General features: G+C 53.0%; 5 protein-coding genes across 5 annotated transcripts; 2 read left to right on the top strand and 3 right to left on the bottom strand.

Moving 5' to 3' along the window:
- Positions 1 to 544: 544 nt before the first annotated feature.
- Positions 545 to 936, bottom strand: AURANDRAFT_66393 (hypothetical protein; the record flags this gene model as incomplete). The annotated part of the gene is made up of 2 exons (XM_009041628.1): positions 545 to 612; positions 633 to 936. 2 exons carry the CDS (start codon positions 934 to 936, stop codon positions 545 to 547), a joined length of 372 nt encoding a protein of 123 aa, XP_009039876.1.
- Positions 937 to 3,648: 2,712 nt separating this feature from the next.
- On the top strand, positions 3,649 to 4,587 carry AURANDRAFT_30956 (hypothetical protein; the record flags this gene model as incomplete). The annotated part of the gene is made up of 2 exons (XM_009041563.1): positions 3,649 to 3,868; positions 4,382 to 4,587. Coding segments are annotated over 2 exons (426 nt in total), but the record flags the coding sequence as incomplete, so codon positions are not given.
- A 3,217-nt stretch (positions 4,588 to 7,804) lies between these two features.
- Positions 7,805 to 8,801, top strand: AURANDRAFT_3039 (hypothetical protein; the record flags this gene model as incomplete). The annotated part of the gene is made up of 3 exons (XM_009041541.1): positions 7,805 to 8,225; positions 8,271 to 8,673; positions 8,729 to 8,801. Coding segments are annotated over 3 exons (897 nt in total), but the record flags the coding sequence as incomplete, so codon positions are not given.
- Positions 8,802 to 10,516: 1,715 nt separating this feature from the next.
- AURANDRAFT_66396 (hypothetical protein) lies at positions 10,517 to 12,249 on the bottom strand (the record flags this gene model as incomplete). The annotated part of the gene is made up of 4 exons (XM_009041627.1): positions 10,517 to 10,760; positions 10,852 to 10,918; positions 10,965 to 11,282; positions 12,060 to 12,249. 4 exons carry the CDS (start codon positions 12,247 to 12,249, stop codon positions 10,517 to 10,519), a joined length of 819 nt encoding a protein of 272 aa, XP_009039875.1.
- Positions 12,250 to 13,336: 1,087 nt separating this feature from the next.
- Positions 13,337 to 18,459, bottom strand: AURANDRAFT_30803 (hypothetical protein; the record flags this gene model as incomplete). The annotated part of the gene is made up of 8 exons (XM_009041626.1): positions 13,337 to 15,679; positions 15,869 to 16,110; positions 16,195 to 16,519; positions 16,619 to 16,882; positions 17,091 to 17,282; positions 17,355 to 17,704; positions 17,898 to 18,135; positions 18,181 to 18,459. 8 exons carry the CDS (start codon positions 18,457 to 18,459, stop codon positions 13,337 to 13,339), a joined length of 4,233 nt encoding a protein of 1,410 aa, XP_009039874.1.
- Between the last annotated feature and the right edge of the window lie 158 nt (positions 18,460 to 18,617).

Consider the following 18,617-nt stretch of genomic DNA (forward strand, 5'->3'; position numbering starts at 1 on the left):
TCACACACACACACACACCCACCCACCCACCCACCCACACACCACCGGGGTGTTCGTGCGCCTTTGAAGTTGCCCCGTGTTTTGCTCTCACTCCGGCGAGTTGATCAATCGAATTGCACGATGCCTTTTCTGGCTGGACCTGGCAGTGTTGTTGCGCATGGCTGATATGGCATCGATGTTTTTTTCCATCGATGCACTGCGTTTGCTCAGTTTATGATAATCAAATGAGGATTTCGTTGCAGAAGAAACATGTAGTGTGTTGGTGGTCGGAATCACTAACGAATTTGCGGAATCAAACTGCCCTCGGCATTCACTAGTCTTCTGGTTTGATCTCTGATTGATTATGTTTCTTATAACGGGCGATTCATGATTAGACAAGGTGGGTCCGTCCGACCAGCCCTTGTGAAGTTTATTCAGCGGTGACGCTGGCGTCCTGACACGGCCTGGTATGATGACGGGTTCCACGTGAGTAGCTGATCGGGCTTGAATCAAGTCTCCTCCGTTGCATGTCACCGTAACTTCGTTGTACCTTACATACCGGCAACTAACGCATTTTTAGGGATATCCGGCGCACCAATGAAAGAATATAAATAAGCCTTTGAATCTTTCTGCCTGAAATGCTGTGTGTGGACCTTGTCGCTTGAAGTTTCCAAGCCACGGCAGCTTCTCTGCAAGACGCAGAAGAAGAACAAGAGACAGAATGAGAAATCGGTCATCAGACATTAGAAAGAGACAGTGTGTCGGATAAGCTCCATGGCTCCTCGGTAGCAAGCGAGCGCGCACAATATACTTCGAGCCGTTGTGCTGCTTTTGGTAAGCTGCAGCAATCTTAGGTCGTAAGCAAAGCGTCACTTCCTCGCGCAGATTGCAAGGAGATTTCACACACCCTAGAAAGTTTTGAGTGAGCGACCCAGTTTCCAGCGCTGATCCACTCATCTCTGGCACGTCAAGCTAAGATACGGGCGATACGCGCAGGATATTGAGGAATGATATGTGGCGCCCTCTGCCGTTTCGGCGCCCTCGGGACGAGGGCCACCCCCCCTCGGCCGACGCCCTCGGCCGAGGGGTTTTCCTCTCGTCCGAGGGAGCCGGGCGTCCGAGGGTCCGCTGATTGGACGACGGCGCCGACGGCCGCTGATTGGCCAAGGCACGCCTTAGGCACGCCCGGCGCGCTCAACTTGAATAGAGAGATAGAGAGATTTCTATTTTCATCTTCAGTGAACAGTGAACTGCATCTTGATGTTGCAGTGCACCTTACCCCACTGCGCTCCTACTGCGTATCCTGCTAGTTTTCCCTTCCCTTCCTTAATTCATTCTAATCCAGTTTCAAGTCTTAATAGAAAAGGAAACAACCAGTCAGGGTGTAACGATCAAAGAAGACGACATCGTGCTGGATGAAGAGTCCATTCTAGAACTTAAGTCAGAGCCTCTAGAACATAAGAGGGAATATCTAAAGGCCATCATGAAGGAATTCGCCGACCTGTGCAGGAACGAGTGCTTCAGTTTGGAGGTAATCCCCGAAGAACGTTCTCCAATCAGCACCAAGATTGTGCTTAAGATCAAGCGAAAGGGAGATGGCTCCTTCGACAAGTACAAGGCAAGGTGTGTAGTGCGCGGCTTCCTCGCCACAATAGGATTGGATTTCTATGCTACTTACAGTCCAGCATCATCCATGACAACAGCACGCACTCTCATGGCCTAGGTAGCACCAGGCTCAGCGAGGTTGCACAGTCGCCGGACAGTGCACCTGCTGGATAGTAGTTTGACTGACGTCATAGCGACGTTAGGAAGCTAGTAAACTATCCTAACTTTCTATTGAATCAGCTGCAAAGAATATAGACTGGCCTTGCTCTCTCTCTCTCTCTCTCTCTCTCTCTCTCTCTCTCTCTCTCTCTCTCTCTCTCTCTCTCTCTGTATCTCCATGACTATACTGTAGTACAGTACGCTACTCTACCACTACCCTACTACTATCATGCTAGTACTGTACCTACCCTAGTTAGGCCCGCCTTCCCGTTCAAGTTCCCCTTCCTTTCTAATCAGTTACTATCTTATGACCGCGCTACCGTAAGGTAGCACACTGAGCTTCCCCTCTCACCCACTGTGCTTATCCTGCTACTACGGACTGTACCTTAAAGTCAAGTTGATGTACGGAACTTAGATTCTTAACAGGTTATGGCGCGGGTGCGTCAGGTTGAAGCCCATGTTGAAGCGCCGTTTAACATATCCCGCCGTTAACATATCCCGCCGGCGGGATATGTTAGAAAATAAAAGTAAAATCAGAGTACCGGGGGAAAAGACGGTACGGGGAGGCTTGAAGGGCGTCGCGGGGTCGCAGAAGTCGTCCAAAAGGGCACCCGGCCGAAAGGCCCAGTTGCACACACGACCCAGGTTGGGCCGTTGTGGTGCTGCAGGGCGGCCATGGGCGGCGGGGTTGGTCGTAGGGATCATGGGGGGTCGTGCGCTGCGTCGGGCACGGTCGGGGTAGCGTCGGGGGGCCACTGCTAGGTGCTGGAGGGGCTCCCGAAGGCCTGTGGCGCCGTCGACGCGTCCGTACGCGCACTCTGGATGAGCTTCAGCTCGGGCGTGATCCAGCCGTTCTCCGTCGCGGCTACGTAGACCCGGTCAGAGCAACCTGCGCACCACCAGCCCTGGGGGTTCTTGGCCGCGAAAATGGTGAGGTAGATGCCCTTCCAGGGCCCGATGAATCCGGTGAGCAGCGTGACGTGCGGCAGAGATGATCTCGTCGCAGTAGTGCGCGATGCGCCAGGGCTGCACCGACTTCGCGCGGTGCCGCGACAGCGCGCCCTTCTTCTTGAGCGACAGCAGCTTGCCGACGCGAAGCCGCGCGCGTTTGCGAAAGCCCTTGATCCACTTCCTCATCGACGGCGCCCGCGACGTCTTTCAACGACTTGCCGTCGGGCGGCGTCGGACGCCAGGGCCCCTTCTTCGGCGTCTTCGCCGGACGGCCTCGTTTTCCACCAATCTTTTGGGCCATCGCCGGGCTGCCTCCCGTGTGTGTATCTGGTCCGTGTGTGCAACCGGGTCGGCACTTCTAGCCTGGTAACAAGTTAGATAACGCTCCCGCGAGTCTCATAACAGTCTTAACGACCATGGTAGCGGGACCCTTGGGCACGGGTGCACCCCCCCTCGTCAAGCATATAGCTCGAAAGAAACGAAAGCCGCGTCGGTTACATACGTGGACCGCAGAGCTTCTGATGGACGCTTTGCGTGATAAATTTGCGACACAATCGAACTCGGTGAGACGCGCTTTTCGCGAAGTTGCCCAGCCCGGGTGCAGCGCGGTGCCATAATAGTGTGCTTGGCATCAGCGCAGCAAGTTTACATTATAGGCAAGATCGGATTACCAAAACGCAAATCCGACGGCTACTGCACAATCTGAACCTCGTGGGTGTGGGTCCAAAGGTCGTAACGGAGCTGTTTGATTTGATAGATATCGACAAAAATGGTTCGATCGATTACCGTGAGTTTAGAGTTGCGTTTGGAGAGGGCATATGCGGCGGTGGTTACGAAGGTATGGATGTTTTTCGTGGCGAAGAGTCACACCTGGCGAATGTGGCAAGTCGAAGCCTGCGTAATGGGCTAAGGGAAATGGAACTTGAGTCGGCAGTATCGGAGTTACGCGCGCGGATGGCGACGCAACACATGAAAGTTCGAACAGCGTTTCGTGCATTGGATCGCGATAGCTCTGGAACACTGGAGAAGGATGAGCTCCTCTCGCTGTTGGAAAATTATCATATTAAGCTGAGTGAAGCCGACATGGACCGTTTAATGGCTATGATTGACACTGATGGCTCGGGGAAGATTTCCTATCGCGAATTTAATGACTACTTCGGCGCTGATATTGCTGGTGGCAAGTTTGAGAATGGCGGTGGCATGGAATCGGCCCTAGCAACTGCAGAGGAAAAGCGCGCAGAGAAGCACGAGGAGATTCGCAAGGAGCGTAGCTATAATTATCACAAGAATTGGACAACCATCGACTTCATGAATGCCATGGAGACGATATTGATGACACGTGCTCGGACTGTCAGGCGAATTTTTCGCGTCGCAGACAACGATAAATCGGGCTGCATCGACGCAAGAGAGTGGCATGCCGCACTGCGCCAACTGAACCTCGAGATGTCACCTGTAAAGGCGAAGGAGTTTTTCGACGCATTGGATAAGGATGGCGACGGCCACATCAACTATCGCGAATTTGTCAACGCATTCGGGGACATTGTCGCAGGCTACCGTGACACGGGAATAATGACCGCACACCTGATTCGCCAAGAAAAACGAAAGAAAGAATTTGGAAATGCATTGCGTCAGCCGTGCCATGTGCCCAAGGTACCACGCTACACGGTAAAGCAGATCAAGGAGTTAGTTGCGAGGCGCCTCGGTGGCAAGTACAAGTCTGCTTGTGCAGCGTTCCGTAACATCGACATGGATAAGGGCGGTTGTCTCGACAAGAGTGAATTACGAGATTTCATCAAAACCCTTAACGTCGAGCTTGTCGAAGAGGACTATGAAATGCTGTATCGCGAACTTGACTGTGATAACAGTGGCAGTATCAACTACGAGGAATTCCTTTATTGGTTTGGTGAAGCAATCTGTGGCGCGCCTTGGCAGGTAAGTGAATCTACAGGCCTATGCACGGCAGGTGTACCGCACGCGGTCAACAGCGCACCCAGGCCCACACTTTTGTCCGTAAAGGAAGCTCTGCGATTATTGCATCTCAAGCTCACAGAAACTTCGACTTCAGTTAACAAGGTGTTCAAACGCTACAATAAGGGTCGAGCCACTAAGCTTTCTAGGAGGCAATTCAAGCTCATGTTTGACAATTATCACCTCCATGTAAGCGACGAGCGAGTTGTGGAGATAATCAAATATGTTCAGAGTAGCCACGGTGATCTTCCTGTCGACGGAATTGGCGTCAGCTTCGCCCTCTTTGTGAAGGAGTTCGGGAAATCGATCGCAGGCGAGGCATTTGTTGGTGTAGCGGACCAAAACCCAGGATCTGCAGAATTATGCAAAGTGCCGAAACCTACGCCCAAGTGCACTGCCAAAGAGGCACGCGCCATGCTTATAACGAAACTTGTCACGAACTTCAAGCATAATCGAACGGCTTTCACGAGGTTCAACCTCGCGCGCGATCATGCAATGACTAAGGATGAGCTGCGCTATGCCCTCACGCACTATCATATCCACCTTGATGATGCCGAATTCGACAAGTTTGTCAGCGAATTCGACGAAGATGGCAATGGCACTATTGATTTTCGTGAATTTATTTCAGTCGTTGGCGCTGAAGTGAGCGGCACCCAAGACAATGGCCTCAGTGTCACAATGCAGGCAGCCGACGACCGTCAGAAGAAGAGACTCAGGGACCTACATAAAGAGCTCGAGCATCACGACTTTGAGCACTCGGAGTCGGAGTCTGAATCAGAGATTGACGAGGAAGGCCGTCATCACCATTATCACGTGCACCATCACAAGGGTGACAGGCGCCTCCCCGAGGGTCAGCAATACCACACGCCCGCGGACGAGACATTTGAGCGACCCGAATCTCAGGGATCCACGGCCTATCACAAGTGTCCCATTGATGGCAACCTTGCCCTTCTTGACGCCAAGACACGTCACAACCTTCAAATTGCCATAAGGCTTGCCAACCAAGAAGCTGTGCTCGGGAGTGATGGGCAGGTGCAACCGCACATTAGCTAGACGACGTCAGCAGGCGCTTTTAGCATCCCGGCTAGTAAAAGCAACTAAAAAGGCCACTATATTCTGGAATGTTGCCAGCGAAGCGCCCACTAAAACTCTTCATCGTAGACATTGGCGGAATCCGCCTGCGCGCCGCATTCAACGTGCTACCTCAGAGCCTCTCATTGTCACCCACCGCTGATTTTCCGGGCGGAAACACGAGAAATAGCGGCTAGGCCGAGCACTGCCGGGGCTGGGCGTCACCCTCACACTAGTCCCCGGTGTCGCCCGCCGGGATAGAATTCTAGAAGGGCACCACCAGCGGAGCCAGGGGCCGGTGGCTGGGGGTTGTGATCGACTCTGCCTGCATACTCCGGTTAATTCGGGTCTGCGGCAGCCACTATCCTAACCAAGGTGGAAAGCAGAAGTTTTCTAGGCGCCAGTCGCGCGGTGGGGACTATGTGCGTTTAGCCAGCCGCCCCGGGATATTTCCCGGGTCGATTGGGCCATAAAGGTAGAGAGTTTTCCCTAGTTAGAGAAATATGAGAGTATCCCTAGTTAGGCCCCTCCTCTCTCCCCTTGTTCTTTAATTCTCCACGGCCCGCCCTGCCCTACCCTCCTCCGTCCCCGCTGAGGTGGCTGCGCCACAAGCGCGGTCCGTCGGCCTTCATTCTGGCACCTTTAATTGAAACTGAGCTCAGCCTCACCCTTGAGGGAGGAGTTTACTCTGCTTCCTTTAGCTCAGGCTAGTGGGAGATACGAAAGGCCAAGTGGACGGAAATTGCATTTACGGCAGTACAATATGTTTCCGGTAACGAGTTAGTGAGTTTAGACCACCTATCATCATCCAGCTAAATAAAACTGCTGGTTGTGGTGGTCCTCTCCCAGCTCGCCGCTTCCCCGGGGTCCGGGGTGGCGCGGCTTATATTTTTTGGGTCATATGGTTTCTCCTAACATCCAAGAGTTGGGTTTGAGTGATAAGTTGCTGGAGCATTATATGAAGGAGGTGGGTGAAATGGCCGTGGGTATTTTGGATGGCAAGCCTTTCGACTCACCCATCCATATGGGCATACTCCTGACTTGTATGTTTGAAATTCTACCCTATGATGACTCTGATAAATCAGAGTTCTCTCAGGAAAGGTTTCACAGTTACATGAGCAAACTTAACGACGAGATAATCGAGGAGAGACGCATAGAGGAGCCCCTTGAGCCCGAGCCACCGAACCAGACGCTGGTGCAGATTCAAAAGACTCTGGGTCAGGTGGTGGGTCAATTGAATGAGTTACAAAGCTCAGTTATGGGGATTTCTCGCAAAGTCCAACGGCATGATGAAATTCTTAATAGCCGTGGGGCCGCTGACCGAAGCCGGGTTAAAGACCGGAGTTTTGAATGCCCTGATCCCAAATATACATCCTTGCAAATTTGCTTGGGGGGGGAGAGGGAGCCGGCATTAGACCGGAGTATAGTTTTCACACCTTTGGATAGTGAGTTTAGACCACCTATCATCATCCAGCTAAATAAAACTGCTGGTTGTGGTGGTCCTCTCCCAGCTCGCCGCTTCCCCGGGGTCCGGGGTGGCGCGGCTTATATTTTTTGGCCCGCCCACCACCCTCCTTCGGCACAGATGAAGCACCCGCCCTGCCCGACCCTCCTCCGGCTGAGGTGGCTGCGCCATCCAAGCGCGGTCCGTCGGCCTTCATCCTGGCATATTTAATTGAAACTGAGCTCAACCTCCCCTCGAGGGAGGATCTTACTTGCTTCCTTTAGCTCAGGCTAGTGGGAGATACGAAAGGCCAAGTGGACGGAAACATATTGTACTGCCGTAAATGCAATTTCTACGATTCTGAATGATTGCAAACCGTAGCCTATGGGAGCTTCAGTGTCCACCGCCCTTGAGAAAGAGGCGCCATCGTCCGCCATTGGAGACCGGCGGCCGCGGGGAAAGAGACATAGTGAAGTCCATCTGCATCCCTCAGACCAAGAATTATTTGATCAAACTTTCACAGCGGATGCAATATCTTCTTGCTTCTTGGGCGCTGGTGAGATACGTGGTCGGCTCACGAAGTCCCCTGCGCGGCATATATTTATGAGCGCGGATCGTTCATGCACTTATGCTGCACTTATGTTTCGAGGACTCTACCCTGACCAGATGCAAAAACCCTGCCAAGATTCTTATGTGATCAACGAGGCTCTGTTTTCAGGTCGTGAAAAGACAGCGCACTGGTTTATGATTTTTGATGGGCACGGATCCAGTGGACATGAATGCGCATGGTATTGTCGGGACAATATGGAGCATGTTGCCGATAAGATCCTAGAGCAGGAACCTTTGATTTCAATTCCTGATCTTCTTGTCAAAACAAACGAGACAATGAACGAGCAGCTCCATAGTAACTTCCAGATCCATTCAGAAGACTCCGGCAGCACAGCTGTTTCTGTCCTGACTGTCGATACAACCTTGTACTGCTCGAATGTTGGTGACTCACGTTCTATCCTTGGCGTGCGCAACTCCCAAGGCAAAGCAACCTCGCCGTGTCGAAGTCCAATGTAGTAAGCGTTACAGAATATCCAGGTGGTAGCACAGCCATTGTCCATAGATCAAACGCTCTATCGCGCGGACGAGCGGCGACGTGTTCTCGACATGGGTGGGCGCGTCATGTCCATCGGGCAGATTGAAGGTCGAGTGTCGATGAGTTATAATTTTGAATGTGAGTTAGGTGATGAGATTGATCAAAATGGTGACCCGCCACGGATCTGGCTACCTGAGAAGTATGAACCTGGCTGTGCTTTCTCCCGTAGCCTCGGTGACAAGACAGCCGAGGTTGTCGGGTGCATCGCAACACCCGAAATTGTGGCACACGAGCTCACAGATAGAGACGTTCTATGTGTGATTGCCTCGGATGGAGTCTGGGAATTCCTTACCAACCAAAATGTTGTAGATATCTGCTTGGTCGCTTCAGATCCGCATTGCGCTCGCGTCGAGTGTGATGCCCTGATGCTGATGACAAACGTGTTTTAGGTACACTGCATGCCATAGGATTATCGCGAAAGCGTACCAGGAATGGTATGAACAAGAGGAACGCATCGATGATATATCTGTCGTTGTCATGTTCTTTGGCAAATACGCTGTTCAGCTGGATAGCATAGCACATTTACAATCGGAAAAAAAGCAACGTTCAAAACGAGGCTCGCACGTCAAGCCGAATGTCAATGATGCAGGAGAGCCAATGACGCCAACTGGGCTTAGAACTGGGGGAAAAACTCGTCGAGGGAGTTTTTCACGTCTCAGCTTTTCAAAGGCCAAAAGCAAGGTTGAAGATACTGGAAACACTGACGACCTCGAGGAGGCTGTAGCGCGGGCAGTTCACCTGCTTCAAGGAGACGGGGGGGCATGAGTAGGTGCTGGCACGATCCTTGACAACTGAGAAGCAGCCAGTATATTGCTAGGCCTCACACGCAGCTGTCGTAGCCTGAGCTGTCTATCCAGCTGTGGGAAGTGCCCGCTGATGTGCACCGATGAGCCAGCTACAAGAAGCACATCAAAGAACAAACCAATAATCTTGATTTTAAATCTGGGCCTTCCCCTTCGAACTGTGAACCAGCGTGTCGTACGGTGGCACCACTCGCAGCCGAGCAGCAAGTACCACGCTCTAGTGTGTTAGCGAGCGCAACACTTTAACGCCAAGACCGGGGCCATTTGCGCGGCGATCTCGAGCGACTCGAATGGCGCACAGCGTCGTCGAGTGTATCCGGCTGGCCAAGGGACTGCTCAGCGGGGCTGCTCACGTTGGTGCTGGGGCCTCCATGCAGGCCGGGCTGCCCCATGGACCAGATTTGACGCGAGAATGCGACCGCCGAGGTCGAGGTGTGCATCCCAGATCGACTCGGGCGCGCACAGCCCACTGCCCGCGCGCGGTCATCATCGCCACCTGGGCGCCATCAGCCTCCTGATAAGTTCCATCTCCGTGGCCCGTTTCCCACGCGCGACGGTATTTCTCGGTCGCTCGCCGCCGTGATAAAACTTTATCGAATAGCGAAGCAATTCCCACGGGTCCTTGGCGCCAAGTGGGAGCCGCTCGTGCTGGCCCCTGCTTCGCCTCGCACGACATGGAGTGATTTTTTGGGACCGCCGACCCCGACTTTCTATTGCAAAGTGCTCTCACTTTCTCCTTCCGTGGCCCGGAACATGCCAAACGCAGCATCGGATATCGTTCGACCATCGTCAATCCCCTCAATTATCCTTTGTCCGGTGTGCCGGAAAGTGACAGGTTCGTTCTCGCCATGAACCCCTGCATTTGTCCCTATGTTGTGGTTTCCGAAGTCCGGTGGCGATTGTGGCGATGGCTCTAATATTGTAGCTGCGCTATTGGGGTTGAAGCCTAACCTTACGCGCCGTTTAACATATCCCGCCGGCTGGATATGCCTCAAGGTAAGGTGCGATGGCCCCCCTAGCTGCAGTGTCAAACCCTCCGTTAACGTTCCGTTCGAATTCGGGAGTTTTGGAACAGAGAGCTTACCAGCACGTTTCTCGGGTTAGGAGCCACCGACGAGCCCCATTTCTACCCCCCCCCCCCCCGTCTCTGTGTCCGAAGGCAACCTCACCTTTGCGCATTTCAATGGACGGCACTCCGATTGCGAAGTGACCGCGCGGATCTGGGGAAGGCCGGTGTCGTTCAGGGCATTGGGGATTTGGATTGAGTTCCCGTGCATTTTCCACTGCGCCTTTGCAAATCGTGTCAGCAACAACAAACGCGGTGACCTAAGTGTGACACTCAAGGAGAGGGGAATGCAGGGGACAGCAACTAAGAATCACTATGTTTGATGCTCAGGCAGAAGCCCGACAACAGAGCTCTCGAGAAAGCTGGCGAGACTGCAGCTCCGTCTTTTCGTCTGGCTTGAATGATTGCGGTTTCTCGAGGGAGTCGCCGGGCGCATTTTCTCCTACAGTCTCAAATGCGCAGTCAATTTCCATGTCAAGGTCCGTGCCATATATTGGGGGCTGGACATACTCATAGTCTATTTCACCGGGGACCTGTAATGGGTGGGGACTCAACCGAGAGAAGGCACATCTACGCAGATGTTCATGCAGGCGTCTCCCCTAGCAGAATTGAATGCCGCTGGATCATGCCCATCAGGCGCTTATCCTCTGTGCTTGCCCACCGCCGCAGGCGCATGCCTGCACCGTTGGAGGCAAGGTGTTCGATGTTATCAGCACAGTCGTGAAAGCCTACAGCAATGTTGACAATTATGTTGCAGAATCATCCGTGGGATACCATGTATACGTGCAAGCTCCCAGCATGTTTTGCTCTCATAATCCTTTAGAGTGAGGTCGGCCAACGCCTGAGAGTGCTTGGCGAGAAGCTCGACAATCTCGAAGTCCCCTACCGTAGCTGCTACGTGGCATGGCGTGCGAATATAGTAGTTTCGTGCATTGGCATTGCAACGCCCGTCGTCAAGAAGTGCTTTAATCGCTTCTAACTCGTGGTTCTCGGCCGCAACGTGCAGCGCCGAACTGTAGTCTATCATTGACCGGCAATTTGGTTTTGCCTTAGGATGATTAAGTGCGACAGCTAGCCGTTCGAGATCGCCGCCTGTGTAGTTTGGTCGAAAGGGACAAAAATGGCGGCGCCGGGACACTTGCGCGCTGAAGCCTCGCGAAGTTGTCGGCCAGGTTCGATGTGCTCGAGCTGAACCACACGACTCCTTGGCAAGATGGGCAAGGTGTGGAAACAATATTGATGAGTACTGTCCTCGCCACGAGGAGCGTTTGTCCGACGTAACGCGTTCATTGATCGCCCCGTTAATCTTTGCACAGGTACAGATATAAAAACCTGGTCCCTAGCTACATTCTCAGTAGAGTACAGCTGTAACTTTACACAATTCTACGGCGCAGTCAAGGGGGGCGACACCAGACCGCGACGCCGTCCAAGCGCGCGAGCATGGTGGCCTTAGCCCCACCAAATTGACGAGGGCGCTCCTTACCCGAGCCCTCGCGCGTGGGAAAAGGGCCGGGGAGATAGGACTCGGAGGACGTCCAGGTGGCGACTCGGATGGTGACCGCGCGCGGGCAGTGGGCTGTGCGCGCTCGAATCGATCTGGGAGGCGCATCTCGACCTCGGGGGTCGCCTTCTCGCGTCGGATCTGGTCCATGGGTCCGTCTGGACTGCCTGGAGGCCCCAACACCAACGTGAGAAGCCCCATGGCCAACCAGGTACACTCGATGACGCTGTGCGCCATGCGAGTCGTTCGAGGCCGCCGCGCGAATGGTTCCGATCACAGCGCGGCCCAAGTCGCAGCGCTGCGTTCGCCGACGTACTAGAGCGTTGTACTTGCCGATCGGCCGCACGTGGCGCCACGCCGGAGCCCACCTTCCCCATCGGTCATGAAAATGCGGCCGACTACTTCGGGCGGGCGCGAAATGGAACCGAAAGAAACCAACTCGTTGATGCGATCTGGCTCATCCACAACAACACCTCTAACCGGCCCTCGACCCAACTCCAACAGCGCGTCGCGTGCCTCCCGCACCTCGTCACCATCGCCGTCGCGTCGCGCTGCCATCACGTTGCGCTAAAGGGCCACACCACCACCGCAACCGCTACTGCAACGCCTCAATTGCAACACCGTCGACCGTCACGCACAGCGCACGCGCGGCGCACAGCGCCTCGAGGACGCGAGCCGAGGCCAAGGGCGACACGCAGAAGGAAGCACGCAACGAACACTGCAAAAATCGACGAGGATCGCGCGTTCAACGGGCTCACATACGCCAAACAGGTTTGGCCTAGCTCCCAAACCGGTTTGGGCCGAGTTCAACGGCCACGGAAGACCGTTAAGATTGCATAACTCTTGTCGATTATGGAGTTAGGAGGCCAGCAAACACGCGATAAACGCGGGGAACCACGACGCGTCCGAGGGACGTCCCAGGCCCAGCCCTCGCACCCCTCCCGCCGACGCGCGAATTAAAAACGTACCACTCGGGGGTTCGACTGCGAACGGAACCAAGAGACAGACAGCAAGGCCCGTCTTTATTATTTGCATTACCGGAGAAGATGCCCCATCAGCTCCCCTGGCCCCCCGTGGGGCCCTGCGGCCCACACATTGCCTTGCGGCGGCTTCTGGCGGCCAAAAATAACTCAACATAGAGATTTGGGTTCAACTTGAACTTCAACCTGGGATCGGACAGGGCGCGTTCAGCCAATTCTTTGCCCTAAAATTGTTGGAATAGATCAGAGGTGAATGCGGCAGCTTCACTCCAACGGATTTGCACGCATTTTGTGATTCACTAATCGAATTTGGTTGATCCGTTTTACGAAGCGCACAGTAGGTTTGTGAGGAAGTAAATTTTGTGAGGCACTGAGCGGGTTTATTTGTGAGTCACTGGTGTATGAGAATGATCCTCATCGCTATCGACTTCGTCAACTTCTTCATTCACAACATCGTCATCGACAATATCCTTCGCTTGTTCATCAAATGGCAGATCAGCTCCAACTGCCCTATGAATCTGTTCGAGAAGATCTTGTTCGAGATATGGATGAAGGACGATACGCCTTTGTCGCATTTGCTGCACCAGTGCAAATGCATCATGGGCATTGTTTGCTTTAAAATGATATTCCACTAATAGTGCATATGCATCACCAATTCGGATAGCCTAAGTGAAAGATGAAAATCTGATGATGAGTTCAACACATGTATAGACACGGCGAATTACGGATTCAACATCATGTCGTTGCAACAGGGCTGTGCACACGTCAGCCATCTTCTGAGGGTCTGACTTTTCATATCGCCTGGCCTCAACAAAGTCCGAGACGATTGAAATGCGCGACTCCAAAGCAGTGATTCGGCGCTCACGGTCCACCATCTTGCGGGCCTTTTCGAGTTGTTGCCTGGACTCCTTGAGTGCTCCGAGCGCCTTTTCGTAATCTCGGAATTCATCTATTTCCATTTGTGCGTATGCATCATAGAAAGCGGCCAGGGGTTCGTGGGCACGCGCCTTGGTGTAGAACTCAACTATTTTTTTGGTGAGTTCGGCCGCGGCTTCCGATCCTGATTGCCAGTCCAGAGATTGAAGGTAATTTGCTGCAAGTATGTAGATGTCGCGATGCCGGCTCACAGATGCATAGTAGATGATATTTTTCGTATCACCACTCTTTAAGAGACATTTGAGGGCACGAGGTCGATCTCCAGCCTGAGTGAATTTCTTGCATGCGAGCTGGAAAGAGTTTTGCTTTTTGCATGCGCGTGCTAGCTCAAGCAGTACCTCAACTCGCTCCTCAGCACTAAGCCTCTTGGCAATGTGTTGGGTTGACTTGCGTTGTGCATAAAATGCATTGCTTTCGCTCGTCGCCTCTTCGTGCTTGGGCGGGGTCATCGCCTCGGCGAGTTCGTCCGTGATTGCGACGTGGCGCTCTGAGCACAGAGCGATTGCCTGGGCATACCGACCACCAGTGATATACAGCTTGACTGCCTTTTCATACTGGCCATGCTCAACGAAAAATTCGGCACAACGTGCCACCACAGCTGGTGAAGCTGTGTCATCAAGTTCCTTGGAAATATTGGAAAGGACCTCAAACATCTGGGCGCGCCCCGCGCCGCCGACCTTGAAGCACAGGTCAAGGGCCTTTGCAAGCTCGCCGCCTTTCTGGTACAGTTGAACCGCCTTCTCAAATTCACCTTTTTGCTCGAAATAATTTGCACAGTCAACTTGAAGGCTTGGCCGTGCTTTGATGGAGAATTGAAGAAGATCTGTATCTAGCTGATACTGTCGTGCGAGGCGGATTGCGTGATTGTAGCATCCAGACTTCGCAAAGTACTGAATAGCCTCGTTAATGTCGCCGCGACCCTCCAAATGACGAGCAAGGTGATATGCACCAGCGGTGGAGCGAGATTCGTGGACAATTTCCGCAGCGCGATTTGTTTCATTGGAGAAACAAGCCACCCGAACTAGCGAATAATGATCGCCAGCCGACTCATAGCAGTGCTGCGCCGAATCAAGATGACCAAGAGATTCACAGTAGCCAGCCCACCATTTTAGCAGCTCTGCATCGTTTGCGCGCATGACGTAATGCTCAAGTGCTGCTTGCTCACCCCGGGCAACCAGCACACGGGGCACCTCCCGCCGGTGGGTATCTGCAAGTTCAAAATGTCGTGCAGCCCCATCATATGAACCGAGTGCTTCCAAGTGTCTCGCATAGCGGTGGTGCGTTGAGCGCAAATGAATGCGGTCAGAGTGAGCTGCAGTATCCAAGGCCAACTCCCACTCCCCAGCAGCTTGGTAGAGCTCATTCAAGAGGTCAAAGCGCCTACATTCGCGATAGAGCCGCGCAGCATCATTTCGGAGCCCGAGTTGCACGGCAACAGAGGCGACCCTGGCTTCCAGCTCAATAACATCATTCTTGGTAGCGCGAACCGCCGCAGCACCACGAGCGTGTCCCATATGGCCAAGGCAAACCTCTGCAACATCTAGGCGCTTAGTCTTGACACACATGTGTGCCATGTTCTCCCAGACGGACGGAGATTTGATGAGACGCACCGCACGGTGTGCTTCATCCATATTCCCAACTGTTAGATAGAACGAAAAATCAAGCAGCGCAGACCGGGTTCGTGCATCTGCGTCATCAAGACCAACAAAATCTCGCATAACGCGACCGCACAACCCAACGTTATCAGCTGGTTCGCCGATATTCTTGTTTACATTACCTTCCTCAGCATCAGCATCGCCAGCTTCAAGTGTAGGCGCTCCACCACACCGTGTGAAAAACAGGCGGGGAACTTGAACCCCCAACAGTGCCTCTAACGGCGGCTCAAGTGGAAATGTGTCTTGCAGTAATATACCATATTCAGCCGTGACAAAGAGCGTGGTAACTTCCATGATTGGTCCCGCTTCTTCTGTAACCTTACGCGCAAGTTTTCGTTGCAACACGCTGGATCGTGTCTCGGCGCTGTCGTTGGGGCCTGAAATTTTGCCTTCGTGCAAGCAAAGAGGGAAATATTTCTTGCTGGTCTCATTTTCTGCTCGAAGATTGCTGTGTGAGTTGGTGATGCTTGTGTGTAAAATGCGCATGCGGCGGGTTTCGCAAGCAAGTAATTTGGGCTCTAGTGGGTCCCAGTAGTGCGACACCGGAAAGTGTCGCACTTCGCCAAAATCATGTGAGTCAACAATATCTCGCTCTGAGTCATACACATGAAGACGCGAGTCAGGCTCACGGATTCGAACTGAAACACCATGCACCTTTGAAACAGACACGCATAATGTCCAAACTAATTTTTCGAGCTCTCTAAGCGCCCCCTCTCCCGTTCTACACACTTCGTTGTCTACCTCGCTGCTGCGTACATGATCAGCCAGGATCGACACACGCGTCCCATCTGCATTACATCGGATAGAGCGAATGGCATGGCCGCGAGCAGATTCTTCTGCAGAAAGTCCTTTGGATGACCCAGGTGGGTGCACAGATTCATCAGTATTCGAGGGAAGAAAATTCTGAGCCTGGGCCCAAAGGTGAAAGTGACCTGGAGAGCCAAGCTGCTTGGGTTCACGCCTAGTCACTTGATATATCTTGATTAATCCAGTGTCAGTTGCAACAGCGAGATAGTCACCGTTGACATCAAGGTGTGTCGGAGAACCTTCACCCTCTGAAAAGGTAATTTTTTGACGTACGATGCCTTGAAGGTTGCACAATTCAACTAGGTTGTTCGATGCACGAAAAAGGGTCTCTTCTCGGAGGGCAATGGCACGAGCTGTAGTAGGGAATCTGGCTGTTTCCATTGGCTTTGCGTCGCCCATTTCATCTGACCATTCATAGACTCGAGCTTCCTGTCCGTTCCACACAACAACCTAAGAATTATAGCTGAGGTCCTGTGTTGGAGAATGGGCCCGGTACAACTGAAAAACGCTCGCCAGCCCGACCCTGGTACCGGCATGACGGGATGATACAGCAAGGCCTCGAATAGAAAGGTCCGTTGTCAGAAGGACACTTGCACCGTTCTGCCGCTCGACCCTGACAGTATCAGTGGAGAGTTGAATAACGCCGACGTCTGCTCGAAGGAGGCGGTGAAGGACCGTCTCTGAAAGAAGCGAGGTCGAGCCATCGGGAGCAGCAGCAGCGAGGAGACCCTGGCCAGGCCCCCACGCCATCACATCTATTGATGATATGCCTCCACAAGCTGTCGATTGGGGCATGGCCTCCCAATCTATCGCCTGAATCGGGGCACGTCCACACGATTCAACACAAGCTTTTGAGGGCACGGTAGCTCGCGCTTGTTGCGACACCGCCTGCGTTGTCGCCACCGCGCAACCTAGGTTGCGTCATTTAAATAATCCCGTGCACAGGAGGCTATGGATAAATTTTTCTCTTCTCTCATAGCTTTTAGGGGCTAAGAAATCACAATTGTATGATCATAGTCACCAACTTTGCATCCTGATAGTCTCCCGTAAAGCGCCACATTGCAATGCTACCGTCTCGCGTCCCAACAGCAAGGTAGCGTTGGAGGGGGTTGAATGCCACAGAGGCAACCCGCGAGCTGCGATCAAGTCCTGCGGAAGTGAGGGTGATCACATAAGTCTCATCATTTGCCAAGTTCCAGAAGCGAATCAATGCCTGAAGTTGCTAGGTCATGCTGGGTTATCTGACTAAAGACTCAATAACAGCAAAAATTGCCAATCACAAAACCTCCCCAGTTGCAGCGGCAATGACGCCAGGTCCAGCCCAGCAGATGTGCTTGATGCCACGCTCTGCTGCTCCACCCGCGACGGCAACTTTCATCTTCATTACTGGAATAACTTTGCCGTCGCTACCAATTTGGAGTTGGACAAGGACAAGGGCGCGGGTAAGTAGGACCAGGCGTGATTTCGCTTCAAAAAAAAGCATATGATCGATGCGTGCACCAAGAGCCTGGACCTCCGTAGTATGACCCACATCATCTGCATAATATAGCGACCCACTACGGGTGCCAATGAAAAAAGCGGGTGAAAAAGCTTGAGCTAGGGTCTCAGCTCGCGCCTGTGCCAATTCAAGCCTCGCTCAAGTCTTCGGGGTGTGAGCACTGATTGAAAGTTTGGCGACGCTCGAGCACGCCGAGCTAATATTCATTGGTGTGAAGACCTAGGTCGCATGCAATAACATGTTGCCGATAGATTTTTTAGGTGTGCCACGAATAGACACACTAGCAATATTGTATGTTCTGAGAACCAGAGACTCAGCTTTGGAGAGAACACACTTTTGATGCTATTCGCGGGAGGCCGCGGAGCAAGTGATTCCTGACCCGATAGAGTATCCTTTTAGAACAGAAAGACTGGCACGTGTGTCGGCCTATGAGACCCTCCGCTTGGATGATGCTATACTGTATCATGGGAAGCACCTTCCAGACTGTAATAGCGCCCGCAGCATCGCCGGTCACCAACCTCGTCGCTAGTGGGTTCCACATGGCAATGCGGACGGGTGCACGGCCATGCTTGGAGTCTGCAGCAAATATGCAGGCAGTATTTGGACCAGCCACCCCGCTGCTGTTCGGCGGCATCGTAAGGCCCCATACAGCGACGCATCCATCCTCCCAGCCGGACGCGAGCGCTTTCATCTTCGGGTGCCAAACTACGACCGTAGCATCTGTTTTTCGTTGAATTCTACATTCGTCCAAACAAATGCCCTCTTCGAGGTAGAAAGAAATACAATGGTCATCTGTTACAATAGCACAAATTGGCTCAACTGTACACCACGCCACGGCGGTAACTTTCGTCTTGCCCGGTAGTGAGCAGGGGAAGTCAAGAAAAAGAGACATCGGGTCCGTTTAAACGACAAACGATTTGTTAACCATTAACAGTTACTAGGCTATAGTCCACATATAGTCCACGCTATGTTGCAGCCCTAATTCACACCATGGTGCGCGCGTGGGATGGCCGCCGCGGTGTCCGCAGGGTCGGACCCCGCGGTGCCGCG

The sequence above is a fragment of the Aureococcus anophagefferens genome, assembly GCF_000186865.1.
Source record: "Aureococcus anophagefferens unplaced genomic scaffold AURANscaffold_22, whole genome shotgun sequence".
Lineage (NCBI taxonomy): Eukaryota > Pelagophyceae > Pelagomonadales > Pelagomonadaceae > Aureococcus > Aureococcus anophagefferens.